The sequence below is a fragment of the Sebastes umbrosus genome, chromosome 6 (assembly GCF_015220745.1).
Source record: "Sebastes umbrosus isolate fSebUmb1 chromosome 6, fSebUmb1.pri, whole genome shotgun sequence".
NCBI classification, from domain to species: domain Eukaryota; kingdom Metazoa; phylum Chordata; class Actinopteri; order Perciformes; family Sebastidae; genus Sebastes; species Sebastes umbrosus.
Genome location: NC_051274.1, coordinates 10,033,194 through 10,057,207, shown reverse-complemented (window position 1 = coordinate 10,057,207; position 24,014 = coordinate 10,033,194). Strand labels below are relative to the sequence as shown.

Sequence of the window (24,014 nt, the reverse complement as noted above, 5' to 3'; positions counted from 1 at the left end):
GAAGAAATTGTTGACAGATATAGATCCATTTCTTTCATAAATACAAAGAAATTAGGCTTTTTTGGGGTAAATTTACTTGTGAATGTGGAACTTCGCAAGAATTGAAATTAAATTAATAACAAAAAATGCATTACTGTCTTTGTCACTGTAATCATAGCAACCAAATATAATATTTCTATAGTACAGTGCAAAATCTGAGAAAATGTTAACAAGTATAAAAATTATTGACATCTTTCCACAATTCACATGTATATTTACAGGACCAGAATAAATGAGAGCAAGTTTCAGGATGTGATTCGCAGAAGGACCAATTTACATCTATGCCACTTTAACTTTTCTAAGAAATGCTTCACTGGATAGAATCTGTGGATCAATGACACCTCTTTTACCTGATTTATTAGAAGGAACTTTTGCGGTAAGGACCAAACTTTCTTCCAGTCAATATCACTAACAAGATTAATATATATATATATATATATATAATAGTAAGTCGATATCACTAACAAGATTAATATATATATATATTATATACATTGTTATATATATATATATATATAACAATGAGTCAATATCACTAACAAGATTAATATATATATATATATATAATAGTAAGTCGATATCACTAACAAGATTAATATATATATATATTATATACATTGTTATATATATATATATATATATATATATATATATATATATATAACAATGAGTCAATATCACTAACAAGATTAATATATATATATATATATATATAAATCAATATCACTAACAAAATTACTCCAATAAAATGTTGCTGCCGGAGTAGAAACCCCGCTGTCCTGAAACAAGATTCAAGATTCAAGATGTTTATTGTCACGCCGGTTGTACAGGTACAAACGTGTGAAATACTTTTCGCTGGGAAGCTCCATTAAATAATAAATTATATTACATTTACATTTACATTTACATTACAATTATAAAAGGAAATACTTTATACAAGGGCATATTAAGAACATATACAGGCATATTAAGAACATATGTATTAAGAATATATACAGTGTATACAGTATAAGAAATATTTTTGTGTAAGAACAAGGCCCTTATCCTGGAGTTCATACCTCTATTAACAGAAAAACAGAATTATTATAAGGTCTGTTTCTTGAATAAATGGCCATGGTGATTATTATTATAAGGTCTGTTTCTTGAATAAATGGCCATGGTGATTATTATTATTATAAGGTCTGTTTCTTGAATAAATGGCCATGGTGATTATTATTATTATAAGGTCTGTTTCTTGACTAAATGGTCATGGTGATTATTATTATAAGGTCTGTTTCTTGAATAAATGGCCATGGTGATTATTATTATTATAAGGTCTGTTTCTTGAATAAATGGCCATGGTGATTATTATTATTATAAGGTCTGTTTCTTGAATAAATGGCCATGGTGATTATTATTATTATAAGGTCTGTTTCTTGAATAAATGGCCATGGTGATTATTATTATTATAAGGTCTGTTTCTTGAATAAATGGCCATGGTGATTATTATTATTATAAGGTCTGTTTCTTGACTAAATGGTCATGGTGATTATTATTATTATAAGGTCTGTTTCTTGAATAAATGGTCATGGTGATTATTATTATTATAAGGTCTGTTTCTTGAATAAATGGCCATGGTGATTATTATTATTATAAGGTCTGTTTCTTGACTAAATGGTCATGGTGATTATTATTATTATAAGGTCTGTTTCTTGAATAAATGGTCATGGTGATTATTATTATTATAAGGTCTGTTTCTTGAATAAATGGTCATGGTGATTATTATTATTATAAGGTCTGTTTCTTGAATAAATGGTCATGGTGATTATTATTATTATAAGGTCTGTTTCTTGAATAAATGGTCATTTAGTCAGAAAGTTCATGTGACCGATACGGGAGGCGTGGCTTATGACGTCATCATCACCGATTGACGTGTGTGCAGGACCAGGAAGCAGAAGCAGCAGCAGCAGCAGTGACATCACTTTCCAGAATTCCCCTCAGCACGACGAAGAGCAGCCAGAGAGACGAAGAAGAGAGACAAACACTGACAAATAGAGGAGTTAGCTGCTGTCTGAGATTCAGAACTATTCAAGCTGATTTTTTTTTACAACCAAGACATTAAAGGTGAGCCTGTCTCCACTAAAGAAGCCCTAACGGAACCCGCTAGCAGCTATCAGCTAACACTTAGGTTTCGTTTAACGTTATCTAACAAGCTAACACGCTAGCTCTTCCTGCTGTTTATGTCGGAACAAAGACGGTGTGCTGAGCCAGACTCAGCTAAAACACACCAGCTGTGTCTTCATCTATCAATCTGTTTCTAATGTCTATTATCTAGCAGAGCAGTCTCTCTGCGGTCAACCAGCGGAAGGTTATTTTGATGTAACTGTGCACTGAGGCAGCATGACGGTGATTAGCATTGTTTCATGTTGTAACTTAACTATAAGCATGTGATACAGACTAAATCATAAACAGATATTAGACGCTGAGGGAAACGCCTAGCTACTATTATAATCAGTTAATCCCTGTGTATTGTCATCCCTGAGCCTGTTGTTGTTATAGCGTTAACACAGTGAGTTCTTGTTTATAATAACATACTAACGGTATGTTATGTAACGTGTGAAGTCATAATAAGCTAAGCTAACACAGTGTGGGCCATTTAACGGTACAGTAGAAAGGGTGTGGGTCAGTTCAGACCGTTGTCAGCCCTCCTCCTCCTCCTCCTCCTCCTCCATCCCTCCCTCTGTCTGTCTGTTTCCCAGCCATGTCAATAGACCGGAATAAGCTGCCAAGAAGACCACATTCTTGTATCAAACCAATTCGTTCAGGCTTACTGAAGTTAGTCCTCTCTTTCCTTTCCAGTTTCCAACCAAAGCTTTTGCTCTGCTATAGCTACATACTTTCAGGCTGAGCTCAGCAGTGATGGGAAAGCTTCTTCCTGAACTTATTTATCAAATCTACCCTACCTATTTTACAAGTGCAATTACCTCTGTTTACATTACATCTATTGTATATTTTATTCCTCTAGTGTAACACTTCTGTTTGTGTTTATATATTACATCTTCTTTACCTGTTTTATTTGCTTTATAACTGTGTGTGTTTTACCTGTTATATGTTTTTATCTGCCTCGTTTAGTCTTGTCAAGGATTTGTTTTAAAGCACTGACCAGAAATGGCAACTGTGAATCTCGTTGTATTTAATACAATGACAATAAAGCTTTCTATTCTATTCTATTCTAACTGCCCTCAGCAAAGCAATGCATACATAAGATACTCACCAAGCTTTTTTACCACCGTTTCTCTTTGCCTGTTTATATACAGATGTAGAAATTACATTGCAAAGAACATCACTTTTCCCACCTTCTTTGAACTGGAGTGGCAGAAGTGACTCAAGGATTAAGTTATGTCATTGGAAAACATTTTTTTCCAGGCTTATTCACTTCTACCTCTGTCCAACTAGTCCAAATGAGGGAGGAATATAAAGGGACTTAAGCGAGCAAACAAACACAGCTGCAAGGTAAACACTAGACGGTATTAAAATGCCCCTCTGTGTCCACTACCACAATGATGCTGTTGTCTTGTGAGGACTGAAAATAACAGAGTAGAGTAGTGGCTGGAGTAGCTGGGAGAGTGGCAGTAATGTGATTGTGGTCAGAATGATTTGCTTATTTTAGGGAACTCGAGGCCTTTTTTGCTTACTGGTGTAAAACAACTACATATCCTAGCACTGTGTGGACGTGGCATATCAATGTGGACTCATATTTGTGATGTTTTTACTATTTAAACATTTGAATATACATTATTTTTTGTTGGGTTATTTTGGTGCAGTATAGTGTATTAGCTTTCTGTGGAAGTCAGGGCTCAACAGTAAGATGTAAAATGCCACATCGGGCTTGTTAATATAGCATCTCACTTGCCTGATTTGTCAAGTCGTAAAAAAGTAAATAAGCACATCGTTTTTTAATAAATGCTAATAAATAAAACAAAAACATAAACGTCGAACCCTACAAATTATATGTGATGGGGTTAATCTATACAAAGGGGAGTGAGTCAAATCTTTTTCCTTGATATTTCTTATTGCTGTCTTTTGTGTCTATCGTGTCAATCATCAGACATTTGTCTTTTTGTAGTCTGTTAGGAGGTCGGTCGTGATGTCTGTTGTTTTTTATGTTATACTGTCATCCTCCTCACTTTGTTTTCCTGTTCCTTATTGAGTAAGAGATGTTCACATATCTCGTGATTGTGACACACAGTTTTCACAATGTGGTGAAGACAATGGATAAGGAATTAGTAATGCTTTTGTGACTGGGAAGACTAATCTGTTTGCTTTTTAAGATTATTTTTTTGGCATTTTTGCCTTTTAGGGACTCCTTGGGTCGTGTGTTCACCATGACATGGCAAATCGGCAATCCACACCAACTCAGTTTGACCTCACGTTACCTTACATTCAAATAAATTCCATGCAGTGAGGTACGGTGTATATATAGATTTGAAACTCAAGTTCAAATAACTTTATTTGGCACTTTCACAAGTACAGAGAACGAGCTCATTGGATTTCCTGCACAACGTCTTTTAATGTAGATAAGACCAACAAAAAGCAGGGTGGGGTTGTCAAGAAAGGGTAGACAAGAATTTTGTTGTTAAAAAGAAAAAGAATATCCAGGTCATATATTTAGTAAAATAAAGCAAAAATGTACAGATTCCAGCTTGAATCAAACTGGGTATGTTGCTATTAACAATGTATGCACCTTTGACCCCCAGCATGTTTAATATTAACAGATAGATACTGTAGATGTAATCAGTGTGCTTGAGAAGCAGCCAAAGCCTTCTTTTTTTGTTCCAAATCACTATAGACACTGGGGCACAGGGAGCAGTGTGAGCATTAGTGTATCAAGGCAAGGAATGAATTGGATTCACACAGACAGAAGTCAGACTCAAACATACCTGTGTTTATAAGCTGACACGGTGCTACTGCGTGTCTCAGCCTGTTCTGCTGTACTGTGCTTCATCTCTCAGTCAGCTGACTGACTGACTTTCATTTCCTCTTCCCTCTTGGCTGCTGTTTTGTTTAATTGCTGTGGCACTGAGTTCCTCTGAGTAGTCTGGTGTGATGAGAGTCGATCACTGGTCATTACTACTGTATCATAATGGTTTACATTATCAAGGAACCCTGAGAGCCATTAACCGTTGTCTTTGCTTTAATGCTCTCATATGTGTTTTCCCTCCACCCCTGCTTACTCATGTATTATGTAGGGGTGTAAATCACAAGTTTCATCACAATATGATGTAGTATCATGTGTGTTTTGTGGCACCCTGTACTTCACACAAGTCACCGATATGTACAGAACCTTGTGTTTTTCAGTGTAGTGTCGTTGTTTGACCTTGAACAGAAAGCTTTATCATGACAACACAGTGCTGAGCTTGAGAGTAAATGAATAAAAGAGAAAGTTGTTAAATGTTCCTTAATTCTTGTGCTACTTCCACCTGCATACCCTCTGTCCTCCTCTCACCTGGTCCTGTTGTCCCTATATACGTCATTTACAGCAGTAAGAGAAAGTCAAAATCGACACACATAGTCTTATCAATGTTAAGTGACATTTCCATCCGCTTGCTTACTACTGCATTTTCAATGCAGCCTCATCGCGAAATTGAGCTTGAACGAAATAGCTACCTACCACATGCATGTCAAGCATCCTCAGGAGTTGTAGCTGTGGTTTGTGCTGCCACATCCTGAGCAGAACATCTGACTCTCTTTGACCTGCTGAATGTTTGATTTTCTTCATCTGTCAGTCACATATGTGTCATCTCTGTGACATTTAATGCCAGGCAGGTAAGCAGCATTTTCATCATCACATCACATCACATCACATCACATCACAGAGTCATTTGATGTGGTTGTTGTTGTTGTTGTTGTTGTTGTTGTTGGTCTTTCGGCTGCTCCTGTTAGGGGTCACCACAGCAGATCATTGATCCGCACATTGATTTGGCATAGATGCCCTTCCCGACGCAACCCCACCTGGGTGGGGGGTACGTGTTTTGGTGGTGGGAGGAAACCCAGGCGAACACTGGGAGGTGGAACACTAACCACTGCATCACCGTGCCGCCCCACAGAGTCATTTGATACAATGTTAATATAGATTATAGCTTAATGGATGACATTAAGGTAATACAGGGTTATCCCAGTCAGTAGTCTGGCGAGGCTCATCTGGCTGTTTTGTTATCTCATACAGCTATGCCATCCTCCCTTTCTCAAGGTTCTCCACTCACAGCTGTTTGTGTTTTCTCCTTAGGATGTCCCTGTATCCATCCCTCGAGGACCTCAAGGTCGACAAGGTCATCAAGGTAAGTGTGTTAGGGTGAATCGATTTAGACGGAGACATCTATCTGGAGATAATTAGCTCTGTAGTCTGTAGTAGTCTAAGTACATTTAGTGGCATGCTTACAAAAAAGAGCTTATGCTTCCTGATTGTATGTGCAGGGAGCGAGATGTTTGCTAATATGATTCCAGACTGTAAAGCTGTAAAATGTGGCAAATATAGCAACATGCAGGAGGGTTAAAATACACACAGATTACTCAAAATTGTAATGTTTTTGGGAATGACTAGTATTAAAGGGGCACAGAACAGATTTCACACATGAAATTCAGTTTACTCGTCACAAGGACTGTTACGCAGCCTCTGAAAACAGTTGTATAATATCTTCTGTGGCTCTGGAGTTTCTAAGATTTCAAACGGAAAGCCTGCTGGTGATTAGGGGTTTGAAAGAAGTGAGCATTTACAAGGCTGGGGATCTAATAAAATATTCCATCAAGAGGCATTATGGGAAATGTAGGATGCAGTGTTTTTTATCCTTGACCCATATTAGGGACCAAATGTCAGGATGTCTGAAGACAAGACCTGGCCAAGGGACCATTCTGTCTTTAAGTTGTCTCTTGTGACTTAATTGTAGTCAATAGAAAGTCACTGAGTACTAAATCACAAAGTTTCCTTTAACATTTATCATTGAAAATATCCTTTATTTTTCCTGGTACATTGTTGTGGAGGAAGACGTATTCTGCAATCCCTTAATCTGATTACCAATAGTTGTATTGCTTTGGCCCACAGTACACTGTTTAATTTTGAAGTGCATTGAGGTACACTCAACTCACACTTGCTTAAAACCATTCATTCAGGGTTTGAGACTCATTACGACATGCATTTCTAATGAAGATGAATGTTTCCTTCACAACCCAGCTTCAATCATTTCTCCTTAATTTCTCATTTGTGTTGCACCGCCTTTCATCCAGTATTTACCATTTTAAGTTCGAGTACACTTCCAGTTGACTGGTACGTCTGATTACTTTCTAGGCCCAGGCCCAGTTTGCCCAGACTGCCGCCCCCATGCCAGCCATCACCGAGGGAACCTACCAGGTTCAGCCTGCCACTGCTGGGATGCCAGCAACAAGTGAGTCTCACATATACCGTTGAAAGTTTAGAGAGTATTTTAACCCTCTATTGTGTTTCTAACTTGTTTACGCTCAGGAAAATCTGTAAAAAAAAACCCTCTCTCTAAATCGTAACATGTGTGCTGGATATTTGTTGATGTCTCTAAGCGGGGGTGTCTGTGGTTTGGAGCCTTTGCTATTCTTTGGAGAAGAACAACTCTGTGGTATTAGGGATGGATAAAGATGAGTGGAGTGAGAGAACAGGGATGGGAGGAGGAGTTATGGCGTCTTTGGACAATAACGGGGATAAATGGGCCCCCACAGCGGCTATGATTTCTCCCTTATTGTATTCTGCTCGGGGGAAATGTTTTTGTTTTTGATTTTGTTTGAAAGTAGTCATGAACTTTGCAGTAAGCCAGGCTGAGATGGAAGAACAGCGAGAGAAAGGAGGCATCCAGAAAAGATTAAAAGTGGGTAAAAGATGGGTAGGGGCCCTGTTAGAGATTACAGAACACAACTCTGTTACTTACTTTCACTCACTTCTCCCCCTTTTCCCAGTCTCCCACTCATTCAGTTTCTCCTTTCTCTGTTTGGATGCAAAGTCCTGTGGGCTTTTGGTCTTTTGTTTTTACCTCAGCAGAGCAAGCTGTGAGTCACCATGGAGACTGGCTCTGGCAGTTGCGCTGGGACAGGGCATGATGGGAGAAAGAGAAAGGAGGAGGAGTTGATTTGAAAAGGAGGGAGGAGGAAGAGAGCCGGGGGTGTGAAGGCTCGGACATACTTTCCGCGTTCCGTGCACACGGTTCAATCCATACTACATGAGGGTCTGCGTTGGTCAGGCGTTTCACACATGCACATTTCCCGATCCACCCTCTATTGGTAGCGTTTATTCAATTCTTGCCAGGACTTCGACACCATTTGGCTGTCTTTGTATTCCTTTAAAGACAAATTATATAAATGTGGGAAACAGCCGATCTTCTCGCTCAACCTATTTTCAAAACAGGCATCCATTTTGTTATCCGCTTGTTCTTCTTTTTCTTGGCAAACCAGAGGTGCATACGCCCCCAACTGGACTGGAGAGAGGAACAAGAGATTAACTGGAGCATGTGCAGTCGGTGTGCTTGCTATGCATACAGTCTGTACGCAGATGTTAGCATAGGACCCTCAAGGACACGGGCGGATGACGACATTTACGTCACACGTGCCAAAGTGTACCCCAACGGACACGTGAACGCGTAAAGTATGAATTGGTCTTAAAAGTGAGCTAGAGGAGAGATGGGAGGAGTTTGTTCTCCTGGTGTGGAGGAGAGAAACAGAGAGGGAAGTGATAGGTGACTGATTGACATCAACAGGGGACCACAGCCTAGCCAGATACGCCAATGCTCTAAATTGCATCTGCTGCCTTAAAATCACCTCAACAACATGACCTTTCTTCTTTCTGTCAAGGTTTTCTTTTATCATCTGTGTAAGTAAACAGGAATATTGACACACAACCCTCATCTGCGTTTTCAAAGCTGCAAAATAATTTCAACTGTGATTGATTCTTTACTGTAAAGCATCAATAAGACACATTAGCCTGGTAAAGCAAGATTCATAATCAGCCAGTGGAACTTCTCAAGAGACGTGAGTCCAGAGGCCTCATTACAGGAAAACATCCTAACTGCTTGTCCTATCTAAAGTTTCAAAGATAGCAAAAATCTTCCTATTGCACTCCACCCATCTTATGCCTACCAGACACTGACTAGGAGACATTGAAAAGACTGAAGTCTGACACCCTCTCACATCTTAAGACAATGTGTCGTAAGTCACAGAGTTATTAGTCACAGCCTATAATACTTAGCAAAGACTGGGGATCTTGCAGGGTCACTATTTACATGACTACAACTAGATTTCTTTAGAGATGATGTCACATCCTGCTTGTGGTGGAAATTTACTAGAAGAAAAACAGTTGAGAAACAAGTGGACAGAAATTGCTGCAGAGAAAGAGAGAGAGAGTGAGTACTTCAGTCGGATTTATATGATTGAAGCCACCAGTCTTCAGCTGAAACGTACGATGAGCTCGTTGGCTATTAGCAAACATTCCAGTAGCTAACGTTAGCTTGCAAGTAGCCTCGTTGGGACAGTGTTTAGCTAGCTAGCTATAGCATATAGCATACTCACTGCAACTTTTTTCCTTCTCCACTGTATCGTGGTACAAATGTGAGGACACGTCAAAGAGGCGCTGTTGTTCACTCCACAACTCTACCAGTTCCTCCATGTTTACTTTCCTCACCGCTTACTGCTTCCTGTTTGGTACTAGAGAGAGCGCTCCTATTGGTTGTTGTCATTATTCGCATCATTGAACTTAGGATAATATTAAACTTCATGAAGACGAGGAAAACCCTGACTTAAGACAGCTTGGACTGAGTTTTATGACCACCGTACACTAAACGATCAAGATCACGAGAGCGCGTTGCAACTCTAGCAAAACTTGAAACCTTGGGGAGAACCAGGGCTTGACCTGTTGGGTTGAGTCCTTCCTGTATCTTTGATTAGAATGTACCAGTAGGATACTCGAGATGGACAAGCTATCATATCGACGGCTCTCTCTCGTCACTGGCTAGCTAGCTAGCTATCATGGACAAAAAAAAGACGTTGATCAAATTCAAAATGAATCGTCTTGACGGTCGATATATACCTATTATATTAATACATGGACCATGCTACTGTTTGAGTAGCCTTTTCAGTCTTTATATTTCTCTGTTCGTGTTCCCCATCTTCGTTGTCATTGCCATACAGACCTAACAACAGTGGTGCTGCCATTTTTGGCAGTTATTTTGAATTTAGGACGGTCTATGCCAGCCAAATCCCTAAGGTAGGACGGCTCTGTAATAGCTAAATTCTTATCCTAAGATATTTTTTTTTTTTTCTAAATGCAGTCACATTCTCACAAAAAAGACTACTGGTAATCTGGAAATAGAGGTTTGAGGTCAGGGGCTGTTTCCCAAATACTGTAGCTAAAGATAGACTTCTGAGAAGAATTGGGTCAGGCGAGGGGTGACATGCAAGAACAGGGACATACTTGTGAATTGATTAAAAGAGCGGAGTTCACTGATTTGCCTACTGTATGTGGGTAGATGAGGAGCAGGCCTGTGTGGAAGAGGTGAATGAAAGAGACGGTGATAAAGCTTATTTGAATTTGACTGGATTAAACAGGAAAGTGCAAAATCATAAATGAAGAAAAACGTTTTGTGAAATAATACAACACATTTAGTGTTTTTTTATTAGGGCCTAGTACAGGATGTACAGGATGTACAGGATGTACAGGATGTACAGGATGAGTCATGATCTCTATCGTTTACTCTTTTTATGACTTTATGTATGGCCAACAACATGTGGGTGTTTCTCTGTTACGTGCACCTGTGCAGTTGGGTTATTGTGAGTGCTTGGGTGGAGTGTGTGTATGTGGTCGCACCATGTTGACTTTAGACTTGACTCCACCTAGTACAGTCATTGCACAGTCGTTGTTGAAATGAAAGAAATACTCAATATTGATATGAGTGTTGACTTAGAATCACTGAGCTACTCCCTGGTACTGTATCTAGATCTTGTTGGTTGTTGTGTCAGACTTTTGAATAATTAATATTATTTGCCTCTAATAATACAAAACGTTTTTATATTTATACTGACAGAGTGAATGATAATGAGTCAACTAACTGTTCATCCAGTCATCCTCACAATCATTAAACAAGCTGACTTTTGCTTTGTTGGTCTGGATTTATAAACAAAACTTTTCACTCTTAATATATTGTGTATATTTTATTTATAATATCATTTGTAATGATCATTGCACGATACTGTCAATGCCTGTGTCATGGAGAACTGGATTGATCTTGTTTATATCTGCTTTATTGAAGCACATACAGACATCTGAAGGTATGTCAATTAGTTTTCCCTCTAACAAGAGGAGGTTTGATTGGATCACAAAAACTGAACTAATAAGCGCAGGCTAATGTTTGTAAGTTGTTTTTGTTGTTCTTACAGTTATGGCAGTCCTTACGGCTATACATGCTGTTGTAAAATGAGTCAAATATTTGCTAAAATGCAGTTGCAATATGATCACAAGCCCTAAAGAAAAAGTCAACCTGCGCAATGTGACACAGTCCCACTTCCGTGGTAGACAGGAAGTTAAAAGGCAGAATATAGGAAGGGAGCGCTTTCTTGTTGCTGATGGAATATGGGGGAAAAGCACCCTAAACCCACATGCAGGACTTTGCCCCAGTTAAACCATACACTGCATTCTTCTTGGCACTGCACATAAAGGCTCCCAAGTACTTTCCAAGCACATAAGAACAATGTAAATGGGTAGTAAATTCTAAACAACTATTCATGTATGTCACATATATTAGCTTTTCCTTATCTTCCTACCTCTGACTACCTTCTTTACATGTCCCCTCTTTTACGGTTGCCAGGATAAAGTAATAATTGTTCTGCTGCAAGGGCAACGACAGATTCTTGTTGCCAGAAAAGTGATGCAGTCATGCAGGCAGACAAGATCAGCTGCTAATATAGATCAAAAAGCTTGGGACAGAATCGTTCCTATTACATGCTGTTTAAATACTTTGCTTATAGTAATCAAGTAGTCCGCTGACCGTGTTCATTTTGGGTCTTTTCATACATGACAACATGGGAAAACATTTTAAAACTACAGTAGCTGACATGCATTAGCAGAACTTGGTGTACCTCAAGCTACCTTGTGTAGTCTTCTCAGACAACGAGAAACAGCCACGGCTGCTAGAGATGGAGACAGAGAATGCATGCGTGCAGGGAAAGCATGTGTGGCTCTCTGTTTCATTACTATGTATTCATGTAATAAATATTAAAATGTCAATTAGATGGTAATCTGCATGAAAAAAAAAAAATCATCCGCTTATATTACTCAATTTAACCCTGACAGAAGTGATCACTATAAGAGGTTTCCATTGTATATCATCGTAATATTTAAAGATGAATGGACACACACAGAACATAGCTAACTCTTTGAGATTTCAGTGGCCTTTCTGTCATAGAAACGAACTGCATATTGATGCCAGGAAAATTTTACTACACTGCATCACAGAGTGCTCATTATCAGCATTCATCCTATGGAGGTTTTAATGTAGCTCAAGCATGACCCTACTGTGATGGATTGGACTGAAACGATTCCTGGCGTAACGCTATACTACTGCTACTACTACTACTACTACTACTACTACTACTACTACTACTATATACCGTCATATCGCTCAACCCTCTCCTGTAGCAGGTTTTGTGCCCACATAATTAGATCAGTTTGAATGACTTGTGTAGTCCGCAGCAGTGCGCCAGAGCGGTGAGACGTGCAGCGAGAGTGCACAGGGAACAAGAATATTAATAATTAAATCAATATCAATTTGGAATTTGAACACATCACAGTTCGATCAGATATATTCATAATACATTTATAGGAGTAGCCCTTAATGTGTACCTTTTTTTTTTTTTTTTCAGAGTACTTGTAAATTATTAATTTATTTGTTTGCATTTCAGAAAATGTTTTATTGAAAACCTAGAATGTAATATGGCACTTAGATGCATACAATTTTAGGTTTACTTTTGACAGATAATATTATTGTATGCAATTTAAGCAATAAAAATGTTGATTTTTCCAAGAAGGAAACCAATTAATTGTTCATTTTAAGAGTCTTATTTTCTCTTTTTGTATATTTACTATTGCTCTTTAATCATAAAGCAAAATTATTTCTTATCCGATTACTTAAATTAACCGATGGAATAATTGGTTGAATATTCGATTACTAAAATAATGTATAGCTGCAGCCCTAGTGATGGATGGCATGAATGAAATGAGAAAGAATGAGATCAGCTAAAAAGACGCTTTAGGTGCACCTAATATAACACTGTTTGTACATCTATGAACCTGTTATCTCCATTGCTGATGTGTATGTAACATTTGATAATTTCTCTCTCTCCTCTGTTCTCTCTACCCTACCAACCACCTGTCTCTCACTCTCCACCTCTCCCACCTGCTCGGACCTCCCTCCATCTTTCTTCAACTCCCTTTTTCATCCACCCTCCTCCTTCTCCTTCCACTCCTTCCTCTGTTGTCCCAGCCTTGTACCCGAACCTAGGGGAGCTGGGAGACTACATGGGTCTGGCCCTCAACAGTGATGAAGTCCAGAGGAACCTGGCCTTGTTGCCTGTGGCTGACAATGTAAGTAGTTGTGTATGTCCTGGGGGGGTGGTTGTCAATGCATGCAAACATCTGAAAGATGAAAGAAAGATTGTTTTTCGTTTCCAAACTTGTAGTCTTCAGCCCCCAACCAACAGTTTATCAGACCTTACACAGCTCCCTCTGGAGCCACAAAAGGCTTCTTACAACCTTTTTCACATATGCAGTAGAACACCCAGCACCTACATCCAGCAAAAGCAAATATTGAATTAATCATAATCATTTGATTTGTGTGTTTTTATGCAAATAACCACTATAGATGACAATAACAGAGTACAGTACAGTACTGTGTACACTAGCCTCCCTCCACGATATAATTCGAACACTGTAATTTACCGTATATATAATGTTTTTTATGTAAAATATGTCAAACATTGAATGACATCAGATGTAAAATATTATTCCTTTGATTAGCGCAGAGATTTCAGAAGTGACAGATAAAATGTCAGAGTGGAAGACAAAAAAAAAATACTTGCCTGCCACAGTGACAGACAGTGCAAAAAGTTAATTTCAGACCCTGCGTGCAAACACCTGAAAGATGAAAGAAAGATTGTTTTTCTTTTCCAAACTTGTAGTGTTCGGCCCCCAACCAACAGTGGGGTTAGGGTTAGTTCATCAGACCTCACACAGCTCTCTCTGGACCCAAAAAAGGCTTCTTACAACTTTTTTCACATAGATCTGTCATGTTCTGGCTGTGCCAGTCTTTATTAGTTATGTTTATGTGATTTTGGTTTGTGTTTTGGTTTCTTTTATATTCTCATTCCTGTTTTATTTTGTAGTTCACTCTGGTCCTAGTGTTCCTCCTGCCCGTGTTTCTCGTATCTTCTGGTTTGTAGTTTCGTTTTGTTCTCAGTTTGGTTTTTTGGTGTGTTTTCATTTGTACTTTGTGGTTTCCTTGTACTTTGTTCCCCTCCCTGTTTTGTGTTTTTTTGGATTTTTTCAGCTTTATTAAAGCTCGCTTTTATTTAAAAACTACCTGTCCTGTCTGTAACTCTGCGTTTGGGTTCAATGTTAAATGTAAACTCCCCATACGACAGAGTTACAGACAGGACAGGTAGTTTTTAAATAAAAGCGAGCTTTAATAAAGCTGAAAAAATCCAAAAAACCACAAAACAGGGAGGGGAACAAAGTACAAGGAAACCACAAAGTACAAATGAAAACACACCAAAAAACCAAACTGAGAACAAAACGAAACTACAAACCAGAAGATACGAGAAACACGGGCAGGAGGAACACTAGGACCAGAGTAGGAGGAAACAAGGAACACGGAGGACAAGGTAGACGGGGCTGGAGAGACAAACGAACCGACAAGGACAGAGGGGAACACACAGGCTTAAATACAAGACATGATTACACACAGGTGAAACAAATCAGGGCGGGGCAGACAATCAACAAAAGGCGGGAAAACAAACAAAGGAGGGAAGTAAAACCAGACAAGACACAGGAGGAGTGAACTACAAAATAAAACAGGAAACAGGAATGAGAATATAAAAGAAACCAAAACACAAACCAAAATTACATAAACATAACTAATAAAGACTGGCACAGCCAGAACATGACAAGAACTCTCCAACACCTGTATCCATCCAAAAAATATTGTTTTTATAATTTGGGTAAAAAAAAAATAAGACCTGTAATAAATTATAAAAAATGACCTCCTAGATTTCAGGTCACATTAAAGCCACATCAGCCCTCGGTGATTAAAAACCTGGTTTTAGTAGATGGAAGGCGCTGTAGATCTATCGGAGCATAACAGTATTCTGTTCCTGGAGATCCACATTACTGAGTGACTCACCGCAGGCCTGGAGCAGAGTGTGGGAGGGTGTGAGCTCTTCACTCCCCTCCATTTGTGCGGGCATGTATGTGTGTGCGCATACTTGCGGATCCTGCAGATGCCAAGGCTTTCACATCACCCTACTAGCTTGTCAGCTGGCATTTAACCATCTGTGTCCTCTGCCATTTGCTGATATCTTCACCTCTACCATTATTTTCTGATGTTTTTAATTTCTTCGTTGTTAGTGCAGAGCATATTAATGATGAAGTTTTCAAAAGCAGTGCCTAAAGCATTCCTGATCTCATTCACTGGTGGAGGAGGAGATGAAATGAATCCTCCCACGTGCCTCTATTTGATGCAGCATTCGTTTTTATCTCCAGCATGAATTATAATGTAACATGCCTCTTTAATCCTTTCTTCCTCTCGCCTCCGTCTCACCCCCACTCAATTTACCCTCTTGTTCTCTCTCAACCCACCTCTTTCACTCTCTCACCTTCCTTTGCTATCTGATCTTCCTTCCTCCCTCCTCAGCAAGTGGCGGTGCCCTCCCTGTCAGGTGTCGGGGGGATGGTGCGGCCGGTGACGGGGGCGGACGTGGGCATCAGGAGGGCAGAGATCCGCCCAGGGTTGCGGGAGATTATCCTCTGTAAGGACCAGGACGGGAAGGTGGGACTCCGGCTCAGGGCCATCGACAACGTGAGTCAGCATCGCAAACTCTCCGACAGGCACCTGTTCTCGCATGAATTATTCAGCCCAGTCATTAACACCCCTTTGACAACATACTGGTGACTCTTCCACACAAGACTCTGGAGTCAAACTCTGCTTCAGAGTGTGGTGTAAACATTCAGTGTTTAACCTGTATAACTCTCTCTGGAGCATCATGATCCGTCAACTTGATCACTAGGGGTTTCACCAATACCAATTTAGCAATTAGTCGACTACTTTTTGGGGTGGTGTTATTCAGAGGGATGTTTATTTAATTAAGTTTTAACCTTTGTGCATTCTTCTGGTGTCCTTAGAGGATAAAAATACCTGCGTCAGCCAAAATGACCGAAATGGCTATACAATTATATATTAATACTATTTTCCACTTTCACTTAATGTTAATGTTTTAACCAACATCAGCCCACCAAATATATATAAATTTTAGTGTGTCTACATAATGCCATCCTTTCACTGTTTCAAATATCTAGCAATATCTTTTCTTTTTATCTCCCTTTTCCTCTGTGTGTCCTTGCCTCCCTTCCTCTTTAGTTGCTCCTTTGTTTTCTCTCCACTATTGGCGTCTTTCCTCTGTCTCTTGTCTCTGCATTCCTTGGATTAATTTTGAATGTTTGATCTGTTTCCTCTGTCCTCTCTCAGGGAGTGTTTGTCCAGCTGGTGCAGGCTAACTCCCCTTCGGCCCTGGCCGGGCTGCGTTTTGGGGACCAGGTCTTGCAGGTCAACGGGCAGAACTGCGCCGGCTGGAGCGTAGACAAGGCCCACAAGGCCCTGAAGGCTGCGGCCGAGACCCGCATTGAGCTCGTGGTCCGGGACAGGTGAGGTTTACCTGTTGATACCAGACCGTAATGGTTCACACATACAGTGACCATGCTGCTCTGCAGTTTCATAGTATGTCCTTAGAAGCCGAACAGTTTGGCTCCCTCTGCTGGCTGCTCCATCATTTGCACTTTGCTGCTCAGCTCTTCTTTTAGTTTTGTTTTTTACAAACACTATCAGATAGAGTTGTTGTGTTGTATGTTCTTGATTATGATTATAAATGTACAGATATACTGGTACGTTGTCTAAGGATAGGGCTCTTTATGACGAAGCTGTACACCGGTAGATTCCTCTCTGTTTAATCCTTTCTGTGTTTGTGTCTCCAGACCATTTCAGCGCACCGTCACCATGCACAAAGACAGCTCCGGCCACGTGGGCTTCATCTATAAGTCTGGTAAAATCACCTCACTGGTCAAGGATGCCTCTGCTGCCCGCAACGGCGTGCTGACTGACCATTTCATCTGTGAAATCAATGGACAAAACGTTATTGGACTCAAGGTCAGACACTTGTTTTTGTATCTGAGTCTTTTCATCAGATAGTCTGGTCATTTGTGGATAAAAAACTGTTTACTAAGTGCTCATTACATGAGGAAGTAATGTGTATGCTGTAAGATAAGATGAACATCAGTGATCTAGCATTGTAGAAAAACATGGACTAAAAATGAAAATTAGAATAACTACAGAACATGTATGATACCGAGAGAATGTTTGGTGGCTAATTTGAGTTTTGCATTGGGATGGCTGCTTGCACGCTTGCAGAATGTAGTGTAACGCGGGAACGTGCAGCGTTTTTAAGTAAGTGCAGCATTCACCAGCTCCCACGTCTGTACACATGTGACGTGAAAAGTTGTTTAGTCCGTATCAGTTATGTAGCCGTAGTTTGCTTTTAGTCTCTGGTAGGCGTGTAGTTTCATCCCGCCCTGTGATGAAGGCTTTGAATGTGTTCTTAGCCTATATGTTTAACCCTTTGTGCATCCCTTTTAAAAAAGTTGCTCTGGTGTCCTTAGAGGACAAAAATGTCTGTGTCAAAAACTGCCATAAAATTATATATTAATATTGTAAATATTCATTCGTTTTGAGAATTTTAACCCGTTAAATACCAGTTAGTTTACATAATACCACACAAAACACAAACATTTAATTATTTTCTGTATACTAAATGTTGGGGGGATTTTTTTTTATTAGCAACAACAGGTTGTTTACATAATGCCACTGATATTTTCTATGAACCCCCCCCCCCCCACAAACATTGAATTGATTTCTGTATACTAAATGCTAGGGACCAGTCTGGGATATGTCAATGATTAGCAACAACATTGATTTTGATGCATTGCATCAAACACTGCAGTGCTCCATAATACAGCAGCGATTCCCCCCTGTGGAAACCAGGAGAACAGCATGTATCTGCCCCAGAGGGCAAATATAAGAAAAAAAAATTCACACTCTTTCCAAAATGTATGCCATATGCATTAACAGCCAAAATGATCGAAAAATGAAAAAGCCAAAAATGTCCTTAGTGAGACACGAGGGTTAGGGAACCTACAATGTGAGGGTAATTCATTGATCATATGAGGTCCTCACATGTCACTCTTCCTGTGTGAAAATTCCAGGATTCTCAGATCAAGGACATTCTGACCACCTCTCCGACCGCCATGACCATCACCATCATGCCCAAGTTCATCTACGAACACATGATCAAGAGGTAGGACTTCAACATTTCAGTGAACCGTAACGGTTAACTTTAGTATTTTTCAACCTGGACCTATTTTTGTTTTTGTGCTGACTAATGGGGACAACCATTTTTTAAATTGGTCCAGTATTGAGGGAGAACGCTGCAGCTGTATCACTGGCTGCAATGTAATCAAATCGGGCAACTCCTCACCGTCAATGTACGTCCACTAAAAGTTCTTGTTTTTCCACCGACAGGCTCAGATTGTTATTAGTGTCAGACAACATTAAAGAAAGGACCCCACAGAGAAATAAAACATTTTTCTTACCTTTGTTATTGTGTCATGTGACGTGTTGCCGGAAGACAACGGTGGAAACGTGAGTGAGAGTTGGAGAGAGGGGTGCCAGTGTTGTCAGAGTTTGTTGTGTTGGAGTACAGAAAGCGTAGCTTAGGGCGTTTTAACACCTGTAGTTTGTTTTCTCTGGTCCGAATCAGGTACCAAATTGTTACCATGTTGCATATTGCCTCGAGTTTGGTTTGTGTTCACACGGCAGTATTTACAAGCAGACCAAAATTTTGGTGCGCAAAGAAACTGCTCTCTAATTGGTCCAAATTTTCAGGAGGTACGCCCATGGTCTTCACAGCCTGCCGTTAGACCTGTTTAGTACTAATGTGAATAGCGAGGGCAAGCGTAGGCTCTTTTGTAGTAATGTTGTCTGCTGTCTGGTGTTGACATGCACAGCGCAGCTTGCTACCGGATCAAGGTCAATATCATGCTCGCACCACAAACGAAGCGCACCGAACTGTAGCGCAGTTCGTTTGGAAGCAAACCGAGACCACCCCTTCAAGGAGGTGCAGAAGTGTAGTTCTCTCTCAGAACACTTGAATTACAATATGCTGAAAGTTTATAATGGAATTTTTGCCCAATGATGCCAAAAATATACTGCCTACTGCCACTTTAACACAAAAACATGGGAAAACAGGGTCCAAGTTGAAAAATACAGAGGTTGCCCTTTACATGAACCCAGTGTGAAGATGGATTTGGCATGATGTTATTCACTGACAAGCTTATGAATGATTCTTTTTTCCAGGATGTCGTCAGGTCTCCTGCGGTCATCCATGGATCACTCTGTCCCAGAGGTTTGAAGACCAGGAGGAGGGCTGTAAACTGTCTGGATGTCTACAATACAGAGATATCTCTCTCTTTCTTTCTCTTTTCCTCACTCATATCTTTATCTCTCTTTCTCTCTCCCTCTCCCTCTCTCTCTCTTTCTGTCTTCATACCAAACCACCTCCTGCATCACAATCATCATCGCTGCCATTTCTCATCTTTAACATAATCTTAAAATGCCTTTTTTTCTATTCTTCAGTTGTTGAGTATAGTCTTTACCTTTTCTACATTCACCCCCTCCCCCCCCCATCTCTGTTGACACGTCTAGTACTTTCTATACGTTAACCTTGTAGTCTAAGTATTACATGTATTATTTTTTTGTTTTGTACTTGAGATCAAGGACAGTACTCAATGTTATCTTTAAGCCATGCACACCATCATGAGTCCAGAGCTTCCTCCTCATTGTGGAGACGTATCATTGGCACGTGACGTTTCATCTTGTCATAAATGCTGTAAAAGCTGACGGTCAGTCATCAGAGCCCTACCATGTAGATTACGGCTGTGCCCCCATTCCCTGCACTTGGCCCCTTAATGTGTGTATGTAATCTGATCTGAATAAACACCTGGGGCCTCATATTATGTGAACAAGTTTGTTGACTTGATTCTAGATTGCGGTGTCATTTTTACTCGGCCAGTAAAAAACGAATAGGTTTTTTAGCAAAGGCGTTGTTTTAAGTTCGTACCATATATTGGTAAAAATGTGTGTTGATTTTGGAGAGTATTTTTTTCTTTAAGGAAACCCCAACATTTCTAACATATAAGTGAGAGTCAGGACATGAGAGGCAGTTTCCACCTTCTCCAAGAGATGGCGAGGTATCATTGTACCACATTTTCCTGTCTCTGCGGGGCAAATGATCATGATGAGGCTCTGATGCGTTGAATTTGTAGGTACTGGGGAACACTGTGTGCACATTCCAGGGGAGAGTGTAGGGAAAAGGGCAGCAGTCGATGTTTGTTGCCCCCATGCAAGCTGGGACTTAGCCCTGTCCGCAAACACTGTACGAGCCATGAGACGGTGAAAGGCACAAGCAAGCAAGATCACAGTGCACTGATGTGATTAGTTAAGCCGGAGCCGAAGGTTAGTTGAAAGGTGTTTGTTTGGATATGGTTTTGCGCTTCAAACTGTGTTTTTTTTTCGAGGGAATTGTTGGTGTTTGTCTGGACAGGGTCTGTGCTGGGCGGACCCACTAAGTGCACTTTCCACTACCTTTTAAAAGGTTGTCTTTCCTGTATCCATTTCAACAGTGACGTTCAACAGCTCTTTTTTTTTTTTATTATTGTGTTTGTGGTGCCTCATGTTAATGAGAGAACTCATGAAAGCAAACTTGTGTTGTTAACCATAGGAAAACTGCTGACATTTGATGCTGAAAAAATCATCTGCTCAAATCGAAAGGCGTTTAGAATTCCACATCATGGGTTTAGCCGACGAACTCGCTCTCCTCTGCTAAGTGTCGTCAGAGGACGTCCCCTCTGTAATATTCCTTCCTTAACTGATGAGCACAATGAGACTGAGCAGAGCTCGCAGTTGTGAAATTTCTACTTGTTATATAAAGTTGCTCCTTTTAATGCTGTTCATGTTTGGATGCATGTATTCCTTTAATTTTCTAGGTATGCAATCTGATAAACATCAATGTCATTCTGTAAGAAAATCTAAAAATTTATATTCGAATGTAACCAAGATAATATTGTAAAACAAATAAACAGTCTTTCTGTTCACATTCGCTTGGTGGTGTTTTGTCTTCCACCGAGGACATTTATCTTCATACTAACATCTATTCTTTAGATTTGAGCGTGGTCGGATCACAATATCAAGCAAGAAAAAAACACACAAGATTCAGACAAACACACAGATGAAGACGACAGAAAGGTTTCCTCCATGCTGTTTAATATAGGGGCTTTTGGTCTTTCTTTATACAGTGTGGTAGGAGTGTGAATGCAGAAGTAGCCCATTGATGTCTTTTAACTGTACACACTACTATTGCCATTAAAATAGTTAATTTACATGATGTTATCTGTAGATATCACTGATGTCAGCTAAATTCCTATACAAGGCATTGGATGCCTTCAATGGTAGGATGTTAAAGGACTTGGTATAACCTCTGTATACATTAATTATCATTACATAGGCTATGGAACACATACTCAGACAACCAGACAAGGAATAATAAAGCATAAAATGACAATTCACATTCACATTTCTGTTTTCATCAAGAAATATTCAGCATCATATGTGTTTAAGGATATACGTAGTATATAATCAGTCACCCCCCAACCCCCCTCCACTCACATACTGTACACTGGCACAACAACCACTACAGCAGGAAGTTCAGGTGTACTATGGGACAGAAATAGAAAACAGGGACATTGTGAGGTACAACAACGTTCTTGCAGAGACACCGTAGGACACTCTCGGGATACCGGCCTCCTCGGCAATGCAGTAATCTTGGAACGGGTTTTGATAAAGTGCTGTGTGGTGATGATTGATCGGAGGAAGGTCAGATTAAACTTTTAATGATTAAATCAATCACACCCTGAAGAGCCACGAGCCGCTTCTGGAACTGAAGCATTTATAACAAGGGGTTGGAACCCTGACCGCTGCCGGCCTTAATGTTTGTTACCCATTGAATAGGAAAATGGAAAATGTAGGGCACAAAATGGCTCCAAGGATGAGATTATGTTCACCAAGTGCAGACATAAGAGTGTAATACAGGCATGTTAGAAACACCAGCATACATTAAACATATTAAAGCAAATGATAAAAAAACTACTGAATACGAAGGCCCCCGAAAAATACATTTTTAAATCTTGTGTGTACAAGAGAAGAACTTATGTTTTTGTCTTAATTCTTTTCTTGAACACACAAATTATTATTTGTACGAACAAGTTAAGAAATTGTGTACAAGATACATAACTTGTATGCTCGAGATAACTTGTGCGCAAAAGGTATTATCTTGTGAACACAACATAATATCGTCTGCATACCAGACAACTTACCGTATGTGCACAAGGTATTAAATGAAAATTTGTGTTTCTTGTGTTTAAAAGATATATCAGATGAATAATTTGTGTACATCAGGTATATGTCATGTGAACAAGACAGATCTTCTGCCTACAAGACATTTACTTGTGTGCACAAAGTATTGAATGATACAGAAACTTCTGTATAAACGATACACAAGATCCATCACTTGTGTGCACAAGAGGGGTGTACTACTACTACTACTACTACTACTACTAGGCTTTTGTTAACACAGATTTTTATGGATTTGCGCAAATAACATCTTACAGATTTTGTCTTCAGACGCCATTATAATGTGTGTTAACACTGAATTTTTTATGGAAGGCCATTTGCGCAATAATATCTTAGAGATTTTTGATATTAAAATGTATGCTAATGTGAAGAGTTTGGTTGTGTTAACACTATTTTTACACATTGACACAACAAAATCATGGAAGGCCATTTGAGCAAATAACATTTTAGAGATTTCGTCTTTAGACAACATTAAAATGCACGTTAACGCATAGAGTTTGGTCGTGTTAACACGCACATTTTTTACATGTTAAAGCTTCAGGAGGCAACAATTTTTTGGCATCATTGGACAAAAATTCCACAATAACCTTTCAGCATATTGTAATTCAAGTGTTCTCAGAGAAAACTAGATTTCTACACCTCCTCATGGCCCTGTTTTCAGGCTTTAAAAAATAATATTCCTTCATATTTGATCAGCGTTGCCTGGTTTGACCGTTTGGTGGAGGACACCAGAGGACACAGAGGCACAAGATTTTCTTTCAGATTACCTCATCTCATGCACTCAGGATATAGTGATCGTTTTATAAAAATAACTTTTTTTAATCTCATTTGCTCCATTTCTGCTCCACTGCAGCTTTAATGCAATAAAAATCAACCCCTTAACATATCAGCTTGATTTTCTGCGCCTTAAGGTAGTAGTACACCCCTCAGGTATATGTTTTTGTATGCACAAGATAATAACTTGTGTGCACACGATCCAAAGCAAACAAGATAAAAATAATACAATAATAATAACAATGTACTACGGTTTAGTAATAAACTCACCAGACACTCACATACATGACCACATAAGCAGCTGAAGTGTAGACTGTTGTGCATAGAGGTAAATTAAGAGGGTTGAGATGATTGCTGCTACCCACAACAAGCCTG

General features: G+C 39.6%; 1 protein-coding gene and 1 long non-coding RNA gene across 2 annotated transcripts; one reads left to right on the top strand and one right to left on the bottom strand.

Annotated features, from left to right (window-relative positions):
- Window positions 1-1,984: 1,984 nt before the first annotated feature.
- sdcbp2 (syndecan binding protein (syntenin) 2) lies at window positions 1,985-21,553 on the top strand. Its single transcript, XM_037772260.1, has 9 exons — window positions 1,985-2,142; window positions 6,305-6,356; window positions 7,361-7,457; window positions 13,563-13,663; window positions 15,987-16,151; window positions 16,818-16,993; window positions 17,321-17,492; window positions 18,605-18,696; window positions 19,755-21,553. Exons 2-9 carry the CDS (start codon window positions 6,306-6,308, stop codon window positions 19,807-19,809), a joined length of 909 nt encoding a protein of 302 aa, XP_037628188.1. The 5' UTR covers window positions 1,985-2,142; window position 6,305; the 3' UTR covers window positions 19,810-21,553.
- Window positions 12,174-23,515, bottom strand: LOC119489597. Its single transcript, XR_005207210.1, has 3 exons — window positions 23,049-23,515; window positions 15,928-15,931; window positions 12,174-12,682 (listed from the first exon to the last, which is right to left on the bottom strand). It is a non-coding gene; the product is annotated as an uncharacterized LOC119489597 (long non-coding RNA).
- Window positions 23,516-24,014: the final 499 nt, after the last annotated feature.

Bases quoted from the DNA above. Each gene is read 5' to 3' on its own strand.
- sdcbp2 (XM_037772260.1), top strand. From the start codon at position 6,306: ATGTCCCTGTATCCATCCCTCGAGGACCTCAAGGTCGACAAGGTCATC. The intron at 13,664-15,986 runs GTAAGTAGTTGT...CTCCCTCCTCAG, and splicing joins TGTTGCCTGTGGCTGACAAT to CAAGTGGCGGTGCCCTCCCT. The intron at 17,493-18,604 runs GTCAGACACTTG...TGAAAATTCCAG, and splicing joins AAAACGTTATTGGACTCAAG to GATTCTCAGATCAAGGACAT.